The sequence below is a fragment of the Drosophila serrata genome, unplaced genomic scaffold (genome assembly GCF_035046125.1).
Source record: "Drosophila serrata isolate PLE 108 unplaced genomic scaffold, ASM3504612v1 contig_359, whole genome shotgun sequence".
NCBI lineage: Eukaryota > Metazoa > Arthropoda > Insecta > Diptera > Drosophilidae > Drosophila > Drosophila serrata.
Window position 1 is genome coordinate 2,319,062 of NW_028257257.1, and position 24,085 is coordinate 2,343,146.

A 24,085-nucleotide genomic window follows, 5' to 3' on the forward strand; every position below is an offset into this window, starting at 1 on the left:
TCTCTCTACTCTCACGCCGCTTTCGCTCTCGGTGGCCCCACCACTCTCTCTCTCTCTCTCGCTCTCCTTCGATTATGGTTATTTTGGCTTGGCAACGCGAAAGAGCTTTCTATTACGACATTTCGAGCGAGAGGGAGAGGGAGAGCGAGCCCCATTAGACAGAGAGGCTTTCCGCATTAGACAACTTTGTTGAGTGGAGTAGGTCAAGGACAGTGTGTGTGAAAACTGGGACAACATGGCCATTGTTGTTGCCTGCCAACTCTCCCAAAATGAAGAAAAACTCACTCGCTCTCTCTCTCTCTCTCTCTCCACACTCTCACTCGCTTCGCATGCTCCACTCTCTCTCTTGGGAAAGTTGTTTGTATTTGTGGGCGCCGTTTTTATTTCTTTTCTTTTTACGACTTTTTCCGGCTTGGTATCAAGACTATTTATGTTGGGCAAGGTAAAATTCAATAAATACAACAAATACTATCGATTTCAGGTTTATCGAATTGATATAATACTTTTTTTCTGAATTAGCTTGATCTTAATTTTTTACCAATAAAAATTTAGGTTTTCTTCATGTTAATTTCAAATTTTTCTTAATGATATTTCAGATATAAACCTACTAATTTCTTAAAAACTATTTGTAAAGCCAGATAAATTAAAATCCATATTTAAAATTTCGGATTATGTATTAATAGGTTTATGTAGAGTATTTAAAGTATTTATGGTATTTTAAAAATTTAAAGTATTTGAAAAATTTCAAGTATTTTAAATATTTGAAGTATTTTAAGTATTTAAAATATTTTAAACACTTTAATAGTTGGGTATATTTTAGTTTTTTACCATTATTTAAATGCCGACTAACATTTTCTTCGAGTGTACTTGACTTACATAATTTCCTAGCGACATTTTTTCACTTTCAACCTGGGTTTTTATTTAGATTTTCACCTTTTTTCGACTATGTTTTTTGTGTGTGGGGGGTTAAAGTGGTTCAATTTGTAAGCGTCACATACAAAAATGTTTTGTTGAAAGTTATTCTCAACCGACAGCTCTTCCTTTACGACCTTTCCCTCTCTTTTCCCAAAATGTCCCCCTTTTTTTTTGATTTTCTCACAAAGTCAGCCGGGAAATCAATAAATACGGCCTGTCAGTTTGCTTTTTTTTTATCGTAGGCGTCTTTTTTTTTCCGAGGTTCAAGCCATTTAAAACTGTTTGTGTTTGTATTTTTTGTGTTTTAAGTCGTTTACAATTTGTTTGCCGCTAATTTGGGTCACTGGTGCGTATGAGTGATTTTTTGGGCAAAGTTTTAAGCTTAGTTTCCGTAGCGGATGTTGTCATCGAGTTTCATTTAATTTAACGATTTAAATGGCCAACGATTCTTTAACTAGTTTGTATGAGAACATGCCTTGCACAATATCTTGTCACTTAAAAATAGAGTATTGATTTTGAAAAATCAATTGGGCATAATATTACGTATACGAGGCGTGGGTTTTTATGGGAAACCCGATTAAAATCTCTATATTTTAAAGAATTTTGTAATAATTGGTGCAGTTATTAATTATTCAATTGATTAAAGAAATAATGCTTTATAAATATTCTTCATAGGATTCCATAGACATTACGTATACGCAGTGTGTACCTTAAATAGGTTTTGAACAATATTGAAGACACAAAAATACATTATATCGAATCGGAAATCGATTAAAACTTAGCTTAAAATATTTGCATTTTTATCGATAATTTAGATTTAGAGATTTAGATAATTTTATATGACAATTTTATCGACAAATAAAAGTTTAAAAAACTCATAACTAAGCCAAAAATCCATTAATTTCGATTCGGAAAGCACACCTGTGTTAGTTTTTATAAGATTAATAAATCTGCATACTCAATTAAAATTGAAAAAAAAAATTAAATTTTTATGTTATTTTTTGACAATTTTATGGCTTAGAAAATTTGGAAAAAATTAGTAAAAATATTTTTCCTTCTGAGATGGCTAGATCGATTTGGCTGTTGATGCTGATCAAGAATATATATGATTTATAGGGTCGGAAATGACTCCTTCGCTGTTTTATAAGCTTCGGACTATAATTTTAATACCCTGAAAACGGTATAATACCGTTAACCTTAACTAAGGATTAAGTAACAGTGAAAAACAGAAACATCGCTAATCCCCCACAATCTCAATTTGTTACCTGTTTGTTAAATTAACCCAAACGCGATTGCCAAATAAATTGAGGATACAAAAAGGGCTCAAATCCCTATTGTTCCGACCTCTGAAAAACCCGAAAAAAACATATGGCATGTGAGTCGTGTGAGTCACACTGCATAATATCCAACAGCAAGACTTTCGGCTTAGCTTTTATGGTAAAAAAAAGAAAAAAAGAGACAAAACAAAAAAAACTAAAGTCACAAAATCCAAAAGCGGCTAAAAATTGCCGCAATTATAAAGCCTGACTGAAGGGGAAAGAGAGAGAGATATAAAAAGTTGGATGTGTGTGTGCAACGGTGGGAGGGAAAGGGGAGCTACACTGACGAAAGAGATTTCAACAGAGCCAACAACAACAACAACAACGGAAGGACGGAACGAGACGGAACGGAACGGAACGAACAGCAAGAAACGAGAAAATGTTCGTAATAATTCAGTGAGTATTAAAAATAAAATACACGCACACACTCACGCTACATGTTGCATTGATTACACACACTCAGTCCACCGAGAGAGAGAGAGACACAAACAATTTGCCATATCACGTGCACTCACACCAACACACTATTGGAATCTAGGTCACGAGCGCAAGAGATGGCACTATGGGCCAAGTACACAAAAGCGGAACTGAGATGGCAATACATTGATATATGTACGTGTACGCCTGAGTTATATTGCATACACTTTTGTTTTTGCTCTCGCTGCCGGCAACGCTGTCGGCGTCGCTGCCCCGGCTGACTCAAGAGTGTTTGCATGTGTGTGTGTGTGTGTGTGTGTAAGTGAGTGGGAGAGCGGTGGGTCCGCAGAGAGCGTTCCGCCAAAAAAGACAACAAATAAAACTCAAATGAAAAATGATTTTTATTCGATTTTTTCGTAAATTTTATGCATACCCAAAATAATTAAGAAAAAAAAGTTAAGAGTGATTAAATATGGCTTAACAACAGGAAGTACACTAATCCAAAAGAAAATCAACGAATGGCTTTTATGGCATAGCTAAAAAGTAAATAATTGCTCTTAAATCTTTGTAAAATAATCAAAATCATTGTAAAATAGTAAAAATCATTTCTAAAATATTACAAAAATTTACAAAATAATAAAACTATCTAGGTAATATTAATTTTCAAGAAATTTACTCATTTCTAAAGGATGCTTAAACTAAATAATTATATATTTCTAAAAGAATACTGTTTATTACTGAAAAAAAAAATATAATTATTAAACAGAATTACAAATAATATATTCAAAAAATAAAAAATATAGAAAATATGTTTCAGAAAAACTTCACTTTTGTAATTAAACATTTTTAAGCAACACTAAATGATTATTTGTAATATTTACATTTCAAAAGAAAAATTTTTGAATAACTATAACCATTTGGAAATAATTAAAAAAACATCAATTGGGCACATTAAAAAATATTTATAAATAATAACTTGATTTAAGAAATCGAAACAATATTTAAAAAAAGATGTTATTAATGTCAAAAGATTAATTTATTAATAGTTTCCTTAACAAAAATGTTTAATGAATATTTCCCATTACACAACTGTAAATTGTTTGCAATCAAAAATCCCATAAGTTCACACATTTTTGTTAAAAAAAAATTGACAATTTATTTATGTGTCAGAAAAAAACTCTAGCCACTAAACAAACGAAAATGTTTCTTTTGGCAATCACAATTTTCACACTTTTCACACTTTGCATAATAATTTGCAGAGTTTGTTTGAGCAAAAAAAGCATGTGGCAAGCAAGTGAGCGTTGCAAATGATAAGTAACAAACAAAAACAAACAAAAAAATACAAATACAAAATAGAGAAAAAAAATTGCGCGCGCTAGTTTGAATCCAGTTCAGAAAAGCAGTCAGTCAGGAAAAACCAAAGACGAAATAAAAAAAAAACCTATTACAAAATTCAAAACATTTTCAAATGAGAGCGAAAGCAAGAGTCTCTCTGCTGCTCTCAGTAGCCGCTTTTTAAGTTTGTTTCGCTCTCAGCACGACCTCTTTTTCGAAAGCTCTCTTGCTTCTCTCGCGACCGAGGAACGCCGACAGCGAGCGTATCTTGCGGGCGAGGGCGTGGAATTCTTTTGGGGCCGCCGGTGCATGCTGCACTGACTCTGAATAAGTATATATATGTTGTATATATATATGTATTTTTGCTCTATATACACAACACAGGTTGTATATAGAAAAAACTATATACTAACTTTGTATACAAAAACAGACAGAGAAATACTAAAAAGGAGAAAAGTTGTATGTAATTTAATGTTTACTTTATCTTGGAACTATTATTAAAAAATCAACCTTGTGATTGATTTAAACTAAAAAATAAGGTGGTATTTAATTAATAGATTTTATTCCTCTTTCTAAGGTTTAACAATCAAACAGAAATTAATTTTATATTTAAGTTAAAGATTATTATTATTATCCCATATTTCTAGCTTGTTTAATAATAAAAATATATATACAATATTGTTAAAAATATATTTGTTATTGTTATATATATTTTCATATTCAATCGATTTCCCTCAGTGTAGATATAACTGTACATGTCTGTGTACTATATACCAAAGCACATGCTTGTTTTTTGTAGGGCGCCCTCTCAACTTGTGTGCCAGAAGCGAAAAAGGAAAAGTTTTTTATTATTATTTTCCCCTTTGACTTACGCAAAAAAAAAAAATAAATAAATAAAACTATAGGGTAAAAAAATGAGGTACTATTTTTTGCAAAACGAAAAATAATTATGCAAGTAATAAGGCAAAGCCAAAAATAATAAGAGGAAAGAGATTACATTTCAAAAAGAAAAGAGGAAAAAAGAAGCAAGTTAAATTAATATCCGCTTAAGCCAGAGTTAAGTTTAAAGGTCAACCTAATTATTAAAAATGAGTTAATAGGAAATCTAGAATGGGTTTTGTATACTTTAAGATTTGTTAAAGATATAATATTTTGTAAATACGAAGAGATAAGAAGTATATAAATATATTTATATACATTCCCGTGCAAACACTTCAATATTTTAATTATTTTAAACAATAAATAATATAATAATAAAATACATAGTATAATATTCAAGGTAATTCTAATATTTATAGATTTGAAAAATCTAAATAAATCGATTTAACGATTTAAATTCGAATAAAAACATTTAACAGGCTTAATAAACCCCAAAAATATATGAAAATCTAATATATCTTCTTTAAAAGGCATTTATAATATTAAAAGCCACAAACAACCCTTAGGCAATAGTTTAGCATCAATAAAAATACTTTAATTTATACAAAAATAATGATAATTTCAAATTATTTACTCAAAGAAACGCTTGCAACAATAAAATAAACCACAAAGTTAAAAAGAAAACAAACCCCAAAAAAGAGCGAAAGGTAAATGAGAACAAGGTAAAAGAGAACAACAGCAGTTTTTGTAATAAACAAAAGCAAAAAAAAAGAAGGAAAATAAAATGTTGACGCAGTGACAACAATGACAAAAAGCTGGCGTCATTAAGACGTGACAGAGCCAAGAACAACAACGAATAAAACGAAAACCGCAGACTGACCGATCTACCCGACGATGACAAAATAAAATAAAAAAAAAGGAGAAAATAACAATAATAATAACAAGCTGAGGAAGCGAAATAAATAATTGGGATAGGTCTGGGATATACAGGCACGGAAATAAACTTTATTAATACATTTTTAATGCCATATAACCGAAATGGGGTCACACATTCCCCCATCAGTAATGCAAATTTACATAATCTGCGTTTAATTACTCATGATTCTAAAATAACTCCCTGGTGAATTCCTTTCGGGACAGAAGGAAGGACACACATTTCAAGTTTTAAGTTTCAGAATTTCCCTAAAGAATTTCAATGTTAGTCTGTGTGTGTTTTGCTGCGCATTTATAAATAATAAGAAATATCGATTTAATTTCATTACAACAACGACTGCAGGGGCGCCCCAAAAACTGCAAACAAGGGGGGGACCACCCATTTCATTACATTCCATTTCGTATTATTTAATATACAAAGCAAATGTTGTATTTGGGATAAATAAAAAGGGGTCATGGTTTTGAGGCTGACTGCCAATAATAGTTGGAATTTTGTGGCTCTTGTCTTTTGCCAAATTTTTGGGGGAAAAGAAACTCAAAGGAATTGTAGAAACAGGAAAAGCCTTTAAAAATCCTTAGAAAAGCCTTACAGAAACTATGAAGTCTGATTGGAAGTACAAGGAAATTATTATAAAATAAACAAGATATTTCCAACAATATGTTTCACATTTAAATATGCAATTTCTTTGAAAACTCAAGAAATATTACGTATACGCAAGGTAACTTATAAATTCGTTTAATAAATATATGCATTATTATTATTATTATGAACTATAAACATACCTACCAAATAAAACACTTCCAATTAAACATTTACAGCTCAAAGGAAACTTCCTTAATAAAATATATAAATAAATATTACGTATACGTAAGGCATCTTTTAAATTTGTTGAACAAAAAGATCCATTATTATTATTATAAAAACAAGACTTTAACAAAAATACCTTTGTTAGTTTTTAAATAATTCAATTATAATATTCAATAGATTTATTTAAAACCCAATAAAATATTACGTATACGCAAGGTAAGTTATAAATTGTTAAAACCAAAAGATCCTTTATTATTATTGTTAATTGTAAAAGACTCCTCCCAACAAGGGATTTAACATTTAAAGAAAATGAATTTAATAACTAAACAAATATTAAGTATACGTTATAAACAAATAAATTTTGAAAAATACAAATCTTCATATATAAGTAGATCTCTGTATTTGTAAAAATGATATCCTACCTGGCGTATACTTAATATTTTGTATAGTTTTTAAGAGCTCCTTCTGTTTACCTTGCGTATACTTAATATTTCTTTAATTTTAAAAGTTTACTTGTATACTTAATATTTCCTTTGTTTTAAAAGACTTCTACTTAAATTTCCTCAACAGAATGGTTCTTGTATTACTAAACAAACCTGACTAACTGCAAGATCTTAAATAACAACGCAACAACTTTAATTTCCTTTCGAAATTCGATTCTTTTGAATTCTATTCATTAGTCTTACATTACTCATTTCATGAAACATGCATCTCTTGTTTCAAAACTATTAAAATAATAGCTCCTTGATTCACTTGATTGTTTTGCATTTTAAAATCAAACCCAGTTCGTGATTAAGAAATGAAATGGCTAAATAACTGAAATAAATATCTGATTCCCAGAAGTTTCCAATTCTAAACTATGTTTTTGATTACTGCCACAAGGTTAACGGATGGACATCACTCATACGCAATGTTGTAAATAACTTTTGATTGAGGGTCACTTGAAAATACGTGACAATGGTTAGGGAGATGCCTTTTAGGTACTTTCAAGAAATATCTAGAAGGTATTTGAACAAGGGAAGAGTTAGGAAAAGAATAAATAGGTTTAAACTTGTTATAAAGAGTTCAAATTGAGAAGATAGTAAAGTAAAGAGCTGGAAAAACTAATTTACTAATAGTAAAAAGTAAATAGTTTATCCAACATTGATATAATTAAATATATAATTTAAACTTCTGATACCCTTTCCTATTCCAACCAATAATCTTAGGAGTTCTTAGCATATTTAATAAATTAATAAAAAATATACAAAATTTTCAAACTCACCCTCCAATTTCATGCCGACTTCGAGGCACTTCTGGAACCTGCAGTAAGGACACCGCTTCCGCTGCGTCTTGTCAATGTGGCAGGATCGTTCCGCCACACAGGTATAGACCTTCTTATTCTGCACGGTCCGCTTGAAGAAACCCTTGCAGGACTCGCAGGTGAGCAGGCCATAGTGATAGCCACTGACCTTGTCACCGCAAACGGGGCACAGTTCCTCGAACAAATGCTTAAAGTCGATCACTTCACCGCCATGTCCTGGCGTGGCACTTGTTCCGCCCATCGAGTTACCGGGACCGCCAGAGTTGCCACCAGCTCCTCCGCCGCCTCCACCATTGCCACCGCCATTGCCCACCGAACCGGAGGACATGTGACCACCGCCGCCAGTGTTATTATTATTGCCACTGGAGCTGGCCGCTTGGGGGAGGAGCATATAGCCACCGCCGACGGATGAGCCGCCGGAGCTGCCGTTGAGGAGGTTGCCACCATTGCCACCGCCACCTCCGCCGCCGCCGCCAGCACTTTGTTGGGAATGCGAGGAGGTGGTGTCCTGATAGCCTGTCGGAAATATATACTGTGAATCGAAATTGTATATATACGAGTAGGATGACGCATTGAATTGATTGGCATTGTTGGCTATATTCTGTTGTTGTTGTTGTTGATAGTGCTCCTGCTGTTGTTGTTGTTGATGTTGGTGTTGCTGCTGCTGTTGTTGTTGTTGTTGCTGGTGGTGTGCATTGTGGTGTTGTTGATTTCCACCACTGTTACTTCCCGCCAATTGCAACGTATACGCATTATATTCATGCTCGAATTTGGTCAAGACATTATCATTGTTGTTGTTATTATTATTGTTGTTGTTGCTGCTGCTGGTATTGGTATTGTTGTTGTTGTTGTTGTTGGTATTGCCACTATTGTTGTTATTGTTGGTGTTGCCACCCGTGGCCAAAGCTGGACTGGAGGGCTGCTGCTGCTCCAGTTGCATGCTGAACGGCGATATATTCAGCGACGATATAAACTGTACGGTCGCCTGTTGCTGATCCATTTCTAATAACATTTCATGTAAGTTTTATACCCTTGAATTCGGAAAGGTAAATTTAATTTTTAATTTATGTGTATTCCTTTTCCTTTTTTTTTTAATTTTTATTTCCTGGACGGAAGCTTAAATTTTGTTTATGTTATATATAGTTTTATTTACTTTCTCTTTCGGTTTTTAGTTAAATTTGATAGTAAAATAGATCCTTGTAATCCTTGTACGGTGGTCTGGTTTTTGCACTCAATATTTGAACATTATTTTTGAATATTTGCAACATTTTAAAGAGTGCGTGTGCTTTAACAGTGCTTCTTATTAAAATGTATCATAATATCTTGACATATTTTAATAGTAAATATTGGTTTTAAATTTTGGGGTTTTTTTAATTTCTTTGCAAGAAATATTTTGGAATTGTTACGCGGGGTTTCTTTAGAAGAAGAAAAAATGTATTATATACAATTTTTTGTTTGTTTTATATTATGAATTATTCTTTATAAGAAATGTATTTATATTAATTATTAAATTTTTAACGATTATTCCTTTGAAGAAATTGTTTTTGTTTAAGTGTTATTTTGCAGGTACTTTGACGAGGTGAGTGAGATATATATTTATATGTAGAGTTGACAGGCAAAAAAGGATGATTTTTGTTGTTTATAAACTGTACTATATATATATTTATTGATTGTGTGCGTTGTTGAATTGAAACGATTGGCAAAACACTCGATTTTTGTTGTAGTATTTTTATTTATTTCACTTTTTTTGCATTCGTACGTTGTGTTGTATTCTTTTTGCTTCTTTTATTTTGATTATTTTCGTTGATTGATTGAAAGTGGGTCACGGATCTAATTGCACTCTATATACACTTTTTGTGCACATATTTTATTGAATTTTCTTTCGATTTGCTTGGATTTGTGGAAAACACAAACTTTTCTTGTTGTTGTTGATGTTGTTGGTGTGGTTTGTTGTTGAAACTTTAAAACTTTAAGCATACACTCACGCAACGCAGCAAGAGAACATAATCCTGGGGCTGTTTTCTGCTGTGTGTGAGTGAGGTGTGCAGCTTTAATTTTACACGCTGGATTATATATTTATTTATATATATTTTAGCAGATATATTTGCGAATTGCAACTTTGCATTGGTTATACTTTTTATCTATGGTATTTCGCAACGGTGTTGGCTGCTGCTTTGTTTATTTTTTTGTTGTTGTTGTTGTTTCGATATCGACGATATTCGGGTCACCGCTCACACGCGCACATTTTTCTTGTTAATAATATTTCGTTAGCTGTAACTTTTTGCGTGCCCCTGTGTGTGTGTGTGTTTTGTCGGTTGCGTATATGGGTGTGTGTGAGTGTGTAAGTTATATAGACTGTGCTGTGCGAAAAACACGACCAACATCAACCACGTATCTCGATTGACTAAAACCCAAGTATAAACGTCGAGGATACCGCAATACACTATAGTGCTGCCCGCTGTCGCTGCCAGCGTCGCTGCCTTGGCTGGCAGCACTGCCTCGGTCGCAGTCGGCGTTACACTCTCGCTCTCACTCGGCAGTTTCGGGTATTACGTATACGCTCGGTGGGTCGTTCGTTTATTTGCTCACTCGTTCGCGCGCTTGTTCGTTTCACTTTCGATGCAGCTTGTGGGGCCGCTCTCTCATATTCTCTCCCTCTCTCTCGCAAAGGCAGCGCTGCCTGGCTTGACTTAGTGCCCCCCTTTTTTTTGGGGCCTTTGTTTTTGTTGCTTTGCTGTTGAAATTCAAACTCTGACTCGAAACACAAACACACAAGCGCAAATACAAGCGCCAACTCAAAGGCAAAACGGAAAGCGAAAGTGAAACCTTTTGGCATAACTTTGGGCCCACTGTAAACCACTGTGCGAGGCAACAACAGTAAGTCATTCTTTCGGAAATACAATTTGGGGCAAGAAAATAAAATCAATGAAAATCAATTGATAATAATAATGAAAACTTTAATTTTAAGTTAATTACTATTTTTTTATGTACTAAAACTAAAATCTACATTATTTTGAACTCACAAAAAGAGTGGTAAAACATTTCAAAATAAATATAAAAATATTATACATTATTTATTAATATTTTTCAGAGTACAACTTCTTTAATTTTACGATTCTTTATTTTTGTATGTTAAAAATTTCAATTTTATATAATTACAAATCACAAAAACCTCTTCAAAATTAAAATATATTCTTTATTAACTTATTAGTGCAAGCTATTATACTTTTATTTATTTTACTCGTTTAAGGGCATATCTTTTTCATCTATTTAAAAAAAATATATATAAATAATATCAATCAAAAGCTTACAGTTTTATTATTTTCTAACATTTGTTTTTACAATAAAAAAAAATTCGATTCAAAATCAAAGAAAGTTCCTAAACTTTCTTCCTCAACTGTTTGGGATGATGGCCAAAAAGCAACGGCATTATGAAAGCCTTTAAGCCTTAACTTTTCAAGTGGCTATTTTGTAATTTCTTACTCACTCAAATAAACTGGGAATTTTTCGACTCTTCTTCAGCATTTTCGGTTTTTTTTTATTATTACTATTTTTTTTTTGTTTCCTTTGATTTTATTTGGGTTTTGTTGCTGGCACTGCAGCTGCTGCTTGGTTTAGTTTCTTCGTTTTTCTTTCCGTTTTGTGTCTGTGTTTTGGTCTCAATTAGTTTTGTGGGTTTCTCATTGTTGTTTTTGCTGGTTTTGTTGCATTTGTTCATGACACGGTTTTCATGTGGCGCGTTTTCGTTTCCTATTTCTATGTTTTTTGTTATTGTTATTGTTTCGCTTATTCACGTTTTTTTCTTTTCTTATTTCTTTATTTTTTAATAAGCATTGCTTTGGGCTTTTTGCTAGTTTAATATAAAGTTATTGTGTCTTTTGGGTTTCTGGGGGTATTTTGGTTATTAAAATACAGTTATTAAGCTGTTGGGGAATTTTGTTAAGCTTATTTGTCATTCTTTTGAAATTTGCTTATTGGGTAATTTGTAATTTTTTAGGTTGTTTAGTTTTATATTTAATTTTAAGGAAATTTTTATACCCTTGGAGGGTATTATAATTTCTATCAATATTATAGAATTTCGTTCTTAGTTTTATGAAAATCGAATAATAATATAAGTAAAGCGGTTTTTAAATATAGGGAATCAGTATATATCTTTTGAAAGTAGGATACCAACAGTAAGAATGCAACAGTAAGTAACTATGATAAGTAATTAACAAAGTAACTATGATCAGTAAGTATCTATGACCAGTAAGTATGTATGATCAGTTACTAACTTTGAACACTAATAAACAATGACTTGCAACTTTTGTAACACAACACATTCCTAAGACTTGGCCGGCAAAAGTCACTTCGTTCCGGGGATGTTAGAACCAGTTGAGAATTATATGCACAGTGTGCGAGATGTGTTTTATTTCAAAGAGCAAGCTATTTGTATGAAACTATGGATTTATTATTCTAAATAATTTTACCAGTATATAAGTCGAGGGATGGCGAATCGGTGGACTATATATATATAGATATATATATAGCTGCCATAGGAACAATCAGAATTTATTAAAGTTTATAGGTATGTGATTCACGATTTGATAAACAATTTTATTAATGCTTGCTTTACCCCATTATTATAATTTTTATTTAATACAACATAATGTTACAGTTAATTGTTATAGTTGTTTTATGGCTTCTTTAAACTAATTAATATATATTTTTTTTTACAAATTCTTCTTCCTTTCCAATCTTCCAAAAAATCAATTAGCGTTGCGTATACGTAATATTTTACGGGTAATTAACGTACCCCAAAAAAAAACAAAAAACAGTGAAGTTTGTCTCCCAAAAAAAAGAGACTAAGAAAGCCAAAATATTAACAACTCCGCAAAGAGTGTAACCCAAATAAGGATGCAAAAAGCCCTGCGTCGATGGAGAGCCCATTAAAAAGCCCAACAGAAAACCCAAAAGATTGCATAAGATTCCGCCGAAAGGAGCATAAAAAAATACATGTGTAGTATATATACCATATAGTAAAAAAAAAAAAAAAAAAAAAAAAAAATACAAAAACGTGGTCACAAAATAAACTTTCACTCCCCAGAGTCCGAGTCGGAGTCCAAGTCCCAAGCCTGAGCCCCAAGTCCAATTCCTTAACTAACCAAAAACGGAACTACAAAGCGGAGAAACAAAACAAGGGCCCCCATCATCACCCATTAAAAAGTGTTTTAAAAAGTTATTTAGGAGAGTTCATAAATAACAAAAGTGAAGAAAATATTTAAGAAGAAAAAAATGCACATACTTTATAAACTTGTAGTAATAAATGCAATAATGGAGATGATCTCTGCTTAACAAAAGAGGATAATAAATATAGAACAATATTAAATAGAATAATAGGAAATTGAATCATAATAAAAAAAACATTTTAAAAATCTTAAAAGAAATAATAATAAATGGAATAATAAGAAAATTGTTAGTGAAATTAAATTAAGAAAAATTTTTTTCAAAAGTTCAGGAGTGTAATTGTCTAATAAAAGGATGTACAACAATCTGAAAAATATTATTTCAATTTCAAAAATTATGTTATTGAAATCCAAAAATTTTTAGAATCAATGCAATATTATAAACTATATTTAATATATAGCAATTAAAGAAATCTCCAAAATTAATTCCAATATGCACCATAAAAACTGCAACAAAATTCATAAAAAACAAGACCATAAAAGGAGGAACCTTAAAATCTCTCATAGGGGAAAACCCGAAATTCCCAAAAAATACGAGAAGAAAACCGCATAAAATGCAGTTAAAAAAGGCAACTTTCAACGTGATGCACGTGAAAACGTTGCCCTATCTCTCTCTCTCTCTCTCTCTCACCTTTCAACTCCCTCCCTTTTCCACTCCCTTCTGTTTGCGTATGACGCAAAGGTAACAACAAAAAAAAAAAATAACAAAACCAAGTTAAACACGTTTGCCACCTTCATGTAGGTTGCGGGGAGATTACAACATTTCAACGCTCAATTACCAAAGATGAAAGAAGACGCAACTTGGAGTCTTCAGAGACTTGGCTCTGTCTTCTGCTGCTTCTTCTTCTTTCTCGTCTTCTCAACACTCACATGTGTGTATGTGTGTGTGTATGCTGATCTTACGAAATACCCCAAAACGCACTCAAAAGTTTACCCAAGAAAAAAAAAGTACAGAAACAGAAAACAAAGACTAAGGCAAATTTTCATTTCCTTCCCAAAAAACAAAAAAGAAGAAAAAGTTTATAAATAAAAAAACGGAAAAATGTTCGTGACCGTAGCCAACAAGACTTTGGGATCTCTGATCATATGGACAGCAGGTAATGACAAAATACACACACCTATGCAGACTTATATGTACGTACAATTGGGGATACAAGAATAGCAGGCGATTCTTAACAATATTTTTTAATATTAAAAAACAAAGTATATATATATATGTGGCACCGTTAAATATATAATATAATTATATTTATTAATAAATATAGGGAACGTATTTGATTTAATAATATCAATAATAAAAGTGCTAAAATCGACTGCGGATTTTATAGCCACCAATAGCATTTTTTGTAGCCTACTTATCGGAACCATTTGAAGGATTTGTAGTCCTTCTGATATTTTTCCGGTTTCCATGATTATAACATTAAAGTATAATTAAAACTGTTTTTTAGAATCAGTGATATGTAGTTTAAGGTGTTTATTTAAAAAAAAATATATAATAACTACCTGAACTTAATAATCTTTTGATTTCTATCTATCTTAAAAGATTTCAAAACTAAGGCCATACCTTTACTTTATGAGATTTAAACATGAATATTATATATTTCACAATATATATTTAATATTATATATTTTATATTTTGTGTGTTCAGAGAAGTATATTTTAAATACAAAATTTTTTATTATAGACTTTATGTATTCCATATTTTTTTTTTACTTTAAAAATGAATTAATTCCAAGATTTCTCAGCTCCCAATATATTAAAAACTTATTCGATTTTTTGCTGCTATTATTTTACCCACCACTGTGGCACCGTTTCACTCTCACTCTCGGTTTTGTTTGATTCATGCCAGCGGCAAACAGGTTTGAGTTTTGGGTCTTGAATTTCGGCTGATAGCAAAGTGGAGATACGACTGCGAGAGGAGACCTACTTCTGCATCAGCGGCAGAAACTAAAAAAATATATATATACATATATATATATATATTAAGAGAAAAAGCAACAGCACCTCAGCTTCCACTTCGCTACTCCATTTAAATGGCTCCGTGTAACCGTTGTCCAAATATGCCCCTCTATATACACACATATACAAATATGTATGTATATATGCACTAAAAAAGATCTGTTAACTGTTTTTGGGGGTATTACTTTTTTTTTGGGGCCTGCTTGGCGTTGGTTCTCGTTTTGCTTCGTTTCTGCGTCTGCATTTACGTTGCCTTTTGACTTGTGCGCATGCGCAATGACTTTTTCGACAGTTGTTTGTCAATCCGCTGGCTGACTGAGTTTCGAGACTCGGCCACAGAAAACGGCAAACGGAAAAAACATCAACGGCACACCAATTGACTGCACAAAGTGCCCCACTGTACACACACAGTGGGCACAGGCGGCTAAAATGTCAAGGGACAAGATGTACAAAGTATTGAACAAATAATAAAAAAAAATTTAACTATAATAAGTAATAGTAACTCCTTTAAAAATCATTTGCCTAATCGATTCCACTTAATTTTTGCAATGAAAATTTCAAAATTAAATTCTTTTATATATTTTAAAGTATAGTATTTAACTTATGACATAAAAAATAAACAAAACTACATTTTTTTATTCCTAAATGACATTTTGATATTACAATGTTAATTTTTGTTGGTCTCCTTGTACAATGCATGAAAAATGGCCAAAAAGTGTGCTTAAAGTTCGCGCTTGACTGCCAAAATACAAGAAAACAAAGCATTAAGGAGCTATATAACCCCTGAAATCCCCCGATCTCTGGCGATTTGTCGCCTGCGCTGGTGGCACAAATGTTAATGTCGTGTGGTAGGAAAAATAAAAATGCCAAAAAAAAAAAAAACGAAGCACAGCGAATTTTTCAACTGTTTTAACTGTCGACTTTAACAGTATTCTGTTTTGTTATTTTTTGGCGTTTTCATTTGTTTTTATACCCTTTTAGGGTACCATAATTTTTGTCAAGAGCTTGTAACGGTGTGAAGGAGTCATTTCCGACCCTATAAAGCATATATATTCTTGATCAGCATGAACAGCCGAATCGATCTAGCTATTTTAGGCTAACAAAAAAGTTTTAATTTTTTTTTTCAATTTTTAAAAGGATGAAATCGTTAAAATCGTCAGCAAAAAAATGACAATATTTTAAATTTTAAAAAATTGTAAAATAAGTATGCAGATTTATTAACCCAATAAAAACTAACATAAGAACGCTTTCCGAATAAAAATTAATGCATTTTTGGCTTAGTTATGAGTTTTTTAGGCTTTGATTAGGCGAAAAAATTGTCATGTAAAATATTGATAAATTATTATGATAGATTTCCGATTTGATCCTATAATTTAAATGCAAATTGCAAGGGTGTATAAACTTCGGCTTTCCCAAGTTAGTTTCCTTTCCTGATTTTTTTTTCCTATTTCCCTTTTTGCGATGACTGGACACCGGCTGATTGACTGACGGAATGGCAGAGGGATTGACTGACCGTCTGACTGACGGCTGGCTGCCTTCGTTTAATTTCATAATAAAACATTAAACGTATATAAAATGTATTCGAAAACGTGCACCGCATACGAAAAGTCACCAAAAAATTGTCTTCAATTGTTGCTCGTTTCAACTGCATTTTCTTTATTTGAGGCCATTGTGTTGTTGTTTTTATTTTGGTCACTGAATCAGATTTGGAATCCGATTTGGATTCGGACTTGAAGGTTTTGTTTATTTGTTTTTATTTTTTTTATTGCTGGCCGTTTCACGGGTCTTGTCTTTACGCAATCTACAGTTAATTTTCATTTATTTCTTGTCCGCGACTTAATTCTGAACATTTAAAAAAAAAAACAAAAACAAACCTGGAGGATCAGCGGGGGTGGTTGTTGGACATTTTAATTTATGTGTCGATTGCCAAATGTTTTGGGTTTTTTTCCCCCTGGGTTTCGGCAACTTTAAGGCGCAAAGCTAAAGTTTTGTAAGCACTTTTTTTGATCATATATTGGGGTTAGTGCATGGGTCAGTGTTGGCTGACTTTTGGGCTGTACTGTACTGGCAGCGTGTTTGATGTGGCAAGATTTTGACAGGTCGGAGGTGCAATGCAGGGTTAAAACATTAATATGATGTTTCTGTTATTGTAAAATATTAAAAAAAAAAAAAACGTTTAAACAATTTTAAGATAATGAAATGGGTCAGCATAACACACAAAAAAAGATTATAATACTTTTTGTATTACCAAAAATAAAAGAAAACAAAAAAGGAAAGACACAACATTTTCTTATAAGAATCCTTTGATTCTGCAATGGGGATTTTAAAACCTTTTAAACCTGCTTAACCGGCAGTTAAAATGACCTGACAATTAATTCCCACTTTAACTGGACGTCAAGAAATGGGGTCGTGAGAGAATCCATATAAATATTAATAATATAGTAATAATTTCCATAATCCCACGCAAATTCCCCTCGCAATATCAGAATTTCCCAATTTACGATCGCCACCCCTTTTCCGCTCACGCTTAACCCTCTGTCACCCCCCACCCCTTGCGTCGCTTAACCTCCGACCTTTTCAATTGCATCCCAAGACATACGAATGAAAAAAAAAAAGAGAAGAGAGGTGGAGAAAAAAATAAACGAAATGCCGCAAACAAATTTCAAATGAGGCAGGTCACTTATTTCGACGACGCACTGGGAAAAAAAATAAAAAGCAACAACAAAATTGCTTCCCCCCCTTGGCCCACTTCCACCCACCGCTTCTCCTCCGCCTCTTCTCTTTCTCCTCGTTTTTTCTTCTCTCTTGTGATTTTTTTTCTGCTGTCGTCATCGCAAGTAAACACACCGACACACACTCATACACGCAACAGCTAAATTTAGAAAATACAAAATTTGTTCATACAAACGCTGACAAAAAAAATTATAAATCTTAAAAAAAAAAAAATCAAAAACAACAACAAAAAAACTAAAACAAAATGTGAAAAAAAAAGAAACAAAAAACTCGTCTTAACCTGAAACGAAACCTTGTAACATTTTTCCCCCACAAGCCGGCTACGAAGTGGGGGGCCATTGGGGGGTTAAGTGCGCTTGAGAGAGGCGCTTTCTGCCGCTCTCTCTCTGCCGCTCTCTCTCTCTCTCTCTTTGTCGGTTGCCTCAGATCACTTTTGCTTTCAATATGAAATAATCGACAGAGGCAGCGCCGTCGCCGTCGACGTTAGCAGCATGAACAAGTTTCGCCCACAAGCACTCGCTCGCTCTCTGCTGCTGCCACTGCTACTCACTCAGCTCCAACAGCAAGCTCTCTCAGCTCTTGGGGCCTGAATAATGTAATAAGTGAAAGTGTGTGTTGTCGCCATGCATGGCTGTGTGTGTGCCCGACGACGACGCGTCGCTGCCGCAGTTGACCTACTTTTTTGTTGTACAGATTCAGGTCTATGTTAGAGAGATTAATTTCGATTTCGTTTTCAGGCCTACATCTCCTCTCACCCTCCTCTCACCCTCCTCCTCCTCCCTCCCCCCTTTTGCTAGTTCCCTTTACAGCCTGAATGGTAGAATGCCTTGGGTGTTGACTCTCTCTCTCTCTTTTGCTCTTTCTCCTTTTGGACCCGCTGTTCGTTGTAATGGAAAACTGTTGCCATGTTGGTGTAGGTTGCCATTGCTCTTATTAATGTTGTTGTTGTTGTAGTTGCTGTTGCTGCTCCTGAGCCAAAATGGGGAAAAATAACAACAAATGCCTTAGGATAGGTTCCAAACTCTATTTTTGTTATGAAAGTGTGTATGTGTGTGTGTGTGTCTTTTGTGCTTCTGTTTCGCTATCAGTTTCTCTTACTTTTTCTTCTGCTTCTTTGGCCTGGTCTCCATGTTAATGGGTCAATGGGAAATTTTGTGGGGCGTGTTGTGTGTTGGTGTTGTTGGTGTTTTTGTTGGAATCGCAAAAGAGCGGAAATAGGGCCTATATTTCAGCACAGTGAGTCCTCGAAAGGAACAAAGCTTGATTTTTTGAAAGTGAATATTTTTAGTACCTTCTAAACACAAAAAAAAGCTTAATAATTGAATGAAATAAAATATTTTTGTAAATGATAATTTAAATTATTTATTTTCCCCTTACAGAAAACAGTGCTATGGATCAGTAGTTTAAAAAGAATTGATAAAAAATAATTGAGAATTAAACTTAGTAAAAACCTTGGCTGTATAAAAATATCAATATATTTTCCCTATTCTCATTTGTAAACCCCAAATTAATGACTTCCTGAAGTTTTTTTTTTGTACCTAAAAACCTTTCTTATGTAAAACGTATTCATTTTTTGTACCGGCTTACAGTCAGTTGCTAAGCGGTGGTAAATTTAGGTAACTTTGTTGCCATAAATAAACGGCTTAGGCAAACATCTGTTTGCGGTTGTTTTTGGCCTACACTTTCCTTCAAACGCTAATTGGGAGAGGTGGGAAAAACAGTAATGGTTTGGCAAGACTCCAAAAAATTTGGGTTATGTCAATCCCAGGAACTTTCCGATGAATTAAGCTCGGAAAAACGAAGGGAAAGTACCCGGAAAATATATGTATGTGTGTTACATGTGCACATTCCGATTACACAGCAACAGTCACTTTTCCACTTTGCTTTTCTTATCAGACGCTCCCTTTTTTCTTATTCACATGAAAAGCAAGAAAGAAATCCGCTGATTGACAAATAAACCCAATTAAATGCAAAAAGGCGCGAAGCTCAATTAAATTGAATATAAAGAAGTCACCACTTAAAAGTAAACAATAAATAATAACTTAAATAGTATACATATAAAGTAGACAAAGCACAATTAAATAAAAATAAATCGCCACAAGAAGAAAAAGAACGAAGAAAACGATGACAGCGAAAAATGAGCAAACAACAAAAAAAAAAAAGTGGAGGGAGATAGAGAGGGAAATAGGTGGACAAAGCGAGACAGAGACAGACAATGGAAAGAGCAAACATAGCAACAACGGCGATTACAACAAAATGCCAGCCACAAAGGCAACAACAACAATCGAGAGCAGCAACAATAAAGAAGGAAAGTGAAACCAAAAGAAAGCCGTACCCTAATATACCCTTTCGCTTCAGATCTTTACATAGCCTGGGAATGGATGTATTTATTTTCACAAAGAACAAATTAAATTTTAATTTTTTTACTCAATAATGTATGCTATAAAGATTTGGTTATATTTTTGTACGTTAAAAAAAAGGAAAGTAAACTTAATTTATAAGATCAAAATTGTATTCTTAATAAATCATAGATTTTTACTTCAAAAATTAATATATTATAATCCTGCAGAAAACATAAATTACCCTTTATTTACTTCACCCATTGATTATTATCACCCTAGATAAGCTAACAAAAATATGTTTAAACGCGGTTACGTAATAAACAAATCATAGAGATACCTTATCGCAATGTAAACTTTGGATAAATATTGTAAATCCCATCTTAATAAAGGGTATCAAAATTATACGAGAAGCAAAAACAAAAAGAAAAAAAATACCACGAGGTGGAAAGGGTGGGGAGGTGGCGACGTCGTTTTCTCTGCTCCGCGCTGACGTCGCGTTAACGCTGCACAAAATATTATTCAAAAAACCTTGACACACTTTTCATATGCCGCACAGACACAAGCACGCGCCACACGAGCACTAGCACTCACACAGATACAGGCAGAGGCACAGATACAGATACAGATAGATTCGCCCAGGGACGGTTTCGACCGCAATTCGTCGCTGCTTCTGCCGCTGCCGCTGCCGCTGCCACTGCCTCTGCCAGCGTAGCAGTCGACGAAGCTTTGCCGCTTGAGGAGGAGGTCAGCTTAATGTAGATTTGTATAATTGTGTATTTCTATATATAAAGTGTATTCAGTACACTTAAGAAAATGCATTTTTTAATGCTTGTAAAATTTGATACAAATTTTTAATTTAATTTAATTAGTTATATTTTTAAAAGTATTTTTTTGTAAATTATTCTAATTAGTATATTTTACTTTATGATTTTCAATATATATTTACTTATCCCGCGTATACTTAATATTTTCTGCTTATACTTAATATTTTTTTCTACGTATACTTAATATTATAGGTATACTTTATATTTTACGTATACTTGCTATTTTACGTATACCTTATATTTTTTCTACGTATACTTGATATTCTACGTATACTTAATATTTTCTAACGTATACTTAATATTTTATTTTTCAAATATTTAATATTTTCAGTGCATTTTATATAAAAAAAAATTAATTCGTAATACACATTTAGCCAGAGTGCATTTTTTCAATGCGCAATAAATTACGCATACCACACGTTGTACACCCGCGCCCAATCGCTCTCTCTCTCTCTCCTTTTATGTCCTCTCTCTCTCTCTCTCTCCCCTCCCCTCTCCAACCCTTTGGGTAAATTATATTAATTAACGCAATTAAATTATACAATATTTAATACTTTATTTGCTTCTTTTGAATTCGCTTTGTTCATTCCATTAGCTATTATTTATTTATATATATTATATAGCATATTTGTAATGAGGTCAACTGAATGTTGTTTCTTTTTTTTTTTGTTATTTTTGTAGATCGACGACGAAGTCGACGTCTCTGCCGCGTCTGTCTATAGTCTTGTCTGTCGTGTGGAATGAATATCATCACAAATCGCACAAAAAAAATATATAAAAAAAAACAGTGCGGTGGAACAGGTGTGGCCCGTTGTGGTTTTCGATTGCCATTGCTTTATTTATTTATTTATTTATTATAATCAATCATTTTAGTAGGTTAATATGAGTAGAAGTTTTTTTGCTGAAGCTTTAATTTTGAGGAGAATGGGGTTAAGTTAGAAATTGAGGATTAAGATTATGGTATATTATGTAAATATAATATAAGAGAGTTACTTATTTTATGATAAATATTATTTATTTGCCTTATTGCCTTATTGTAACTAATAAATCTCTATTTATTTAACTCAGCAAATGTTTTAAAATATTTTATAAACAAATATAAGAAAATATGCATATTAATATTGCCACTAAAACTTGTTTCTGTTTATTTTTTTGCGAACCAAATTTAAAATAAATTTTTCTGTACAATACGTACACTTAATCCTTTCCCTTATTGCATAAAAAATACCCTTTGTTTCTTATTCATGTCTCATCAGGTTTCTCTACTTCCCTTTATTTATTTATGTATTTATTTTTCTGACTTGACCACGTGCTAATTGCTGACTAATTCCCAACTGGAATTTCAATTGCAATAAACTGCAAAACTTTGGATGGTTGTAAAAATTGCATTTTATATTTTCCATTTTCGACATTTCTCAATGCAATTCGTGTGTTTGTTTGACTTACTCGATTTTATGGTAACGATTTTGGTGGTTCTTCTTCTGCTTTGGCTTGTTTGTGCAAAAAAAAAAAAGGAAAAAGTACAATAACAGAAACAGAAAGCGAAAAAGAAAATGAAACAGAGACTGCAATTCATTTAAAACGATGCCCGCCCCCTCCCGGCCGACGCCTCTGCCTGCTGTCGTTGCAGTTGACGAAGCTCGAAACTAGGTCACGAGGCCACAAAAACAATTGCAGCCAGCAAGCAAAAAAAAAAAAATAACAAGGGGGGAGGGGAAAGGGGGTTTTTTGCTTGGCGTCGGGCGTTTGCTTTTTTTTTCTACTTCTCCTCTGCTTTCAAAGCGAGGGTGGGCGACGCTTTTCTGGGCGGGTTTCGGGTCCTTCAAGCCTCCGCCCGTTGCGTAGAAAACAAATGAGTTGCATTTGCCTGCGAATGAAATGAGGCAAAAGGGGTGGGGAAGCAGAGCTTCCAAAGGGGGGAGTAAGCCCCCCCTTAGGGAAAAAAAAGGGGGAGGGACAGGACTTGTTTCTAGCTGCTTGCAATTTGGGTCAGCCAAAAGGAAACTTGACTAATTAAAAAAAAAAAAAAAATTAAATTAAAAAACAAAATAAAACAACATTTTAGCATGCTTTTTTGTGGCAGGCTTTTTGCTCTTTACAAATTAAATAAAGTAATTTAAAATATATTACATTTTAAATGCTTTCTGATATTTTTTAAACATTTTTCTGTGCTTTAAATATTATTTTTATAACCTTGCAGTCAATTTTAATTGTAGTCAGAAGCTTGTAACTCTGTAACCAATCATTTCCGACCCTAGAAACCATATATATTCTTGATCAGCATCATCTGTGGAATCTATCTAGCTATGTTGGTAAGAAAAAAAAATTTTAAAATTTATTGTAAAATTTTATAAGGGGTTATCATTAAAATGCAAGAAAACATGATACAAATTTTATTTTTTTTACATTTTAAATTGAGTATGCAGATTTATTACCCTATTAAAAACTAACATAAGACTGCTTTCCGAAATAAAATTAATGAATTTTTGGCTTACTTATGATATTTTCAAAATTTGATTTGACGGAAAAAATCCTATATAAGAAAATCTATAAATATTGATTCAAAAAATAAGAACACCTATTGTGAAGGGATCATTTCCGACCCTATAAATCATATATATTCTTGATTAGCATAATTAGGCAAATCTTTCTAGACATGTTGGAAAGAAAAATGTATTTTTTCAAAATTTTAAAATTTATAAACTGAAACATATGATAAAAAATTCAATTTTTTTAGAATTTAAATGGAGTATGTAGAATTATTAACATAATTTAAACTAACATAGGATTGCTTTCCGAATTCAAATATTTGCTTTTTTGGCTGAGTTATGAAATTTTGAATCTTGAAAAAATCTCAAAAATTGTCATATAAAAATCATATTATTAATATTTTTGCAAGTTTAATAGTTTTTAATACTTCTTTAACAACTTTACCAAACAACAATTGGTTTCAACTAAACTCCTTTTTTTAACCTAAAATATTAAAAACATTTTAAGGTAACTTTTGTAAAAGGTATCATTTTAATTTAACCAATCTAATTTAAATTTTTTATGGCGTTCACCAAATGTTTAGCTCATGCATAAATATTACA

At 32.7% G+C, this 24,085-nt stretch overlaps 1 protein-coding gene across 1 annotated transcript in view; it reads right to left on the reverse strand.

The window, feature by feature from the left end:
• The window catches only part of ftz-f1 (ftz transcription factor 1), a 52,510-nt gene that overhangs the window by 7,226 nt on the left and 21,199 nt on the right, over positions 1–24,085 (reverse strand). Inside the window, exon 3 of the mRNA XM_086838657.1 lies at positions 7,871–8,425. Within this exon, the coding sequence (XP_086694783.1) occupies positions 7,871–8,425 (555 nt within the window). The remainder of the gene's footprint in view (positions 1–7,870; positions 8,426–24,085) is intronic.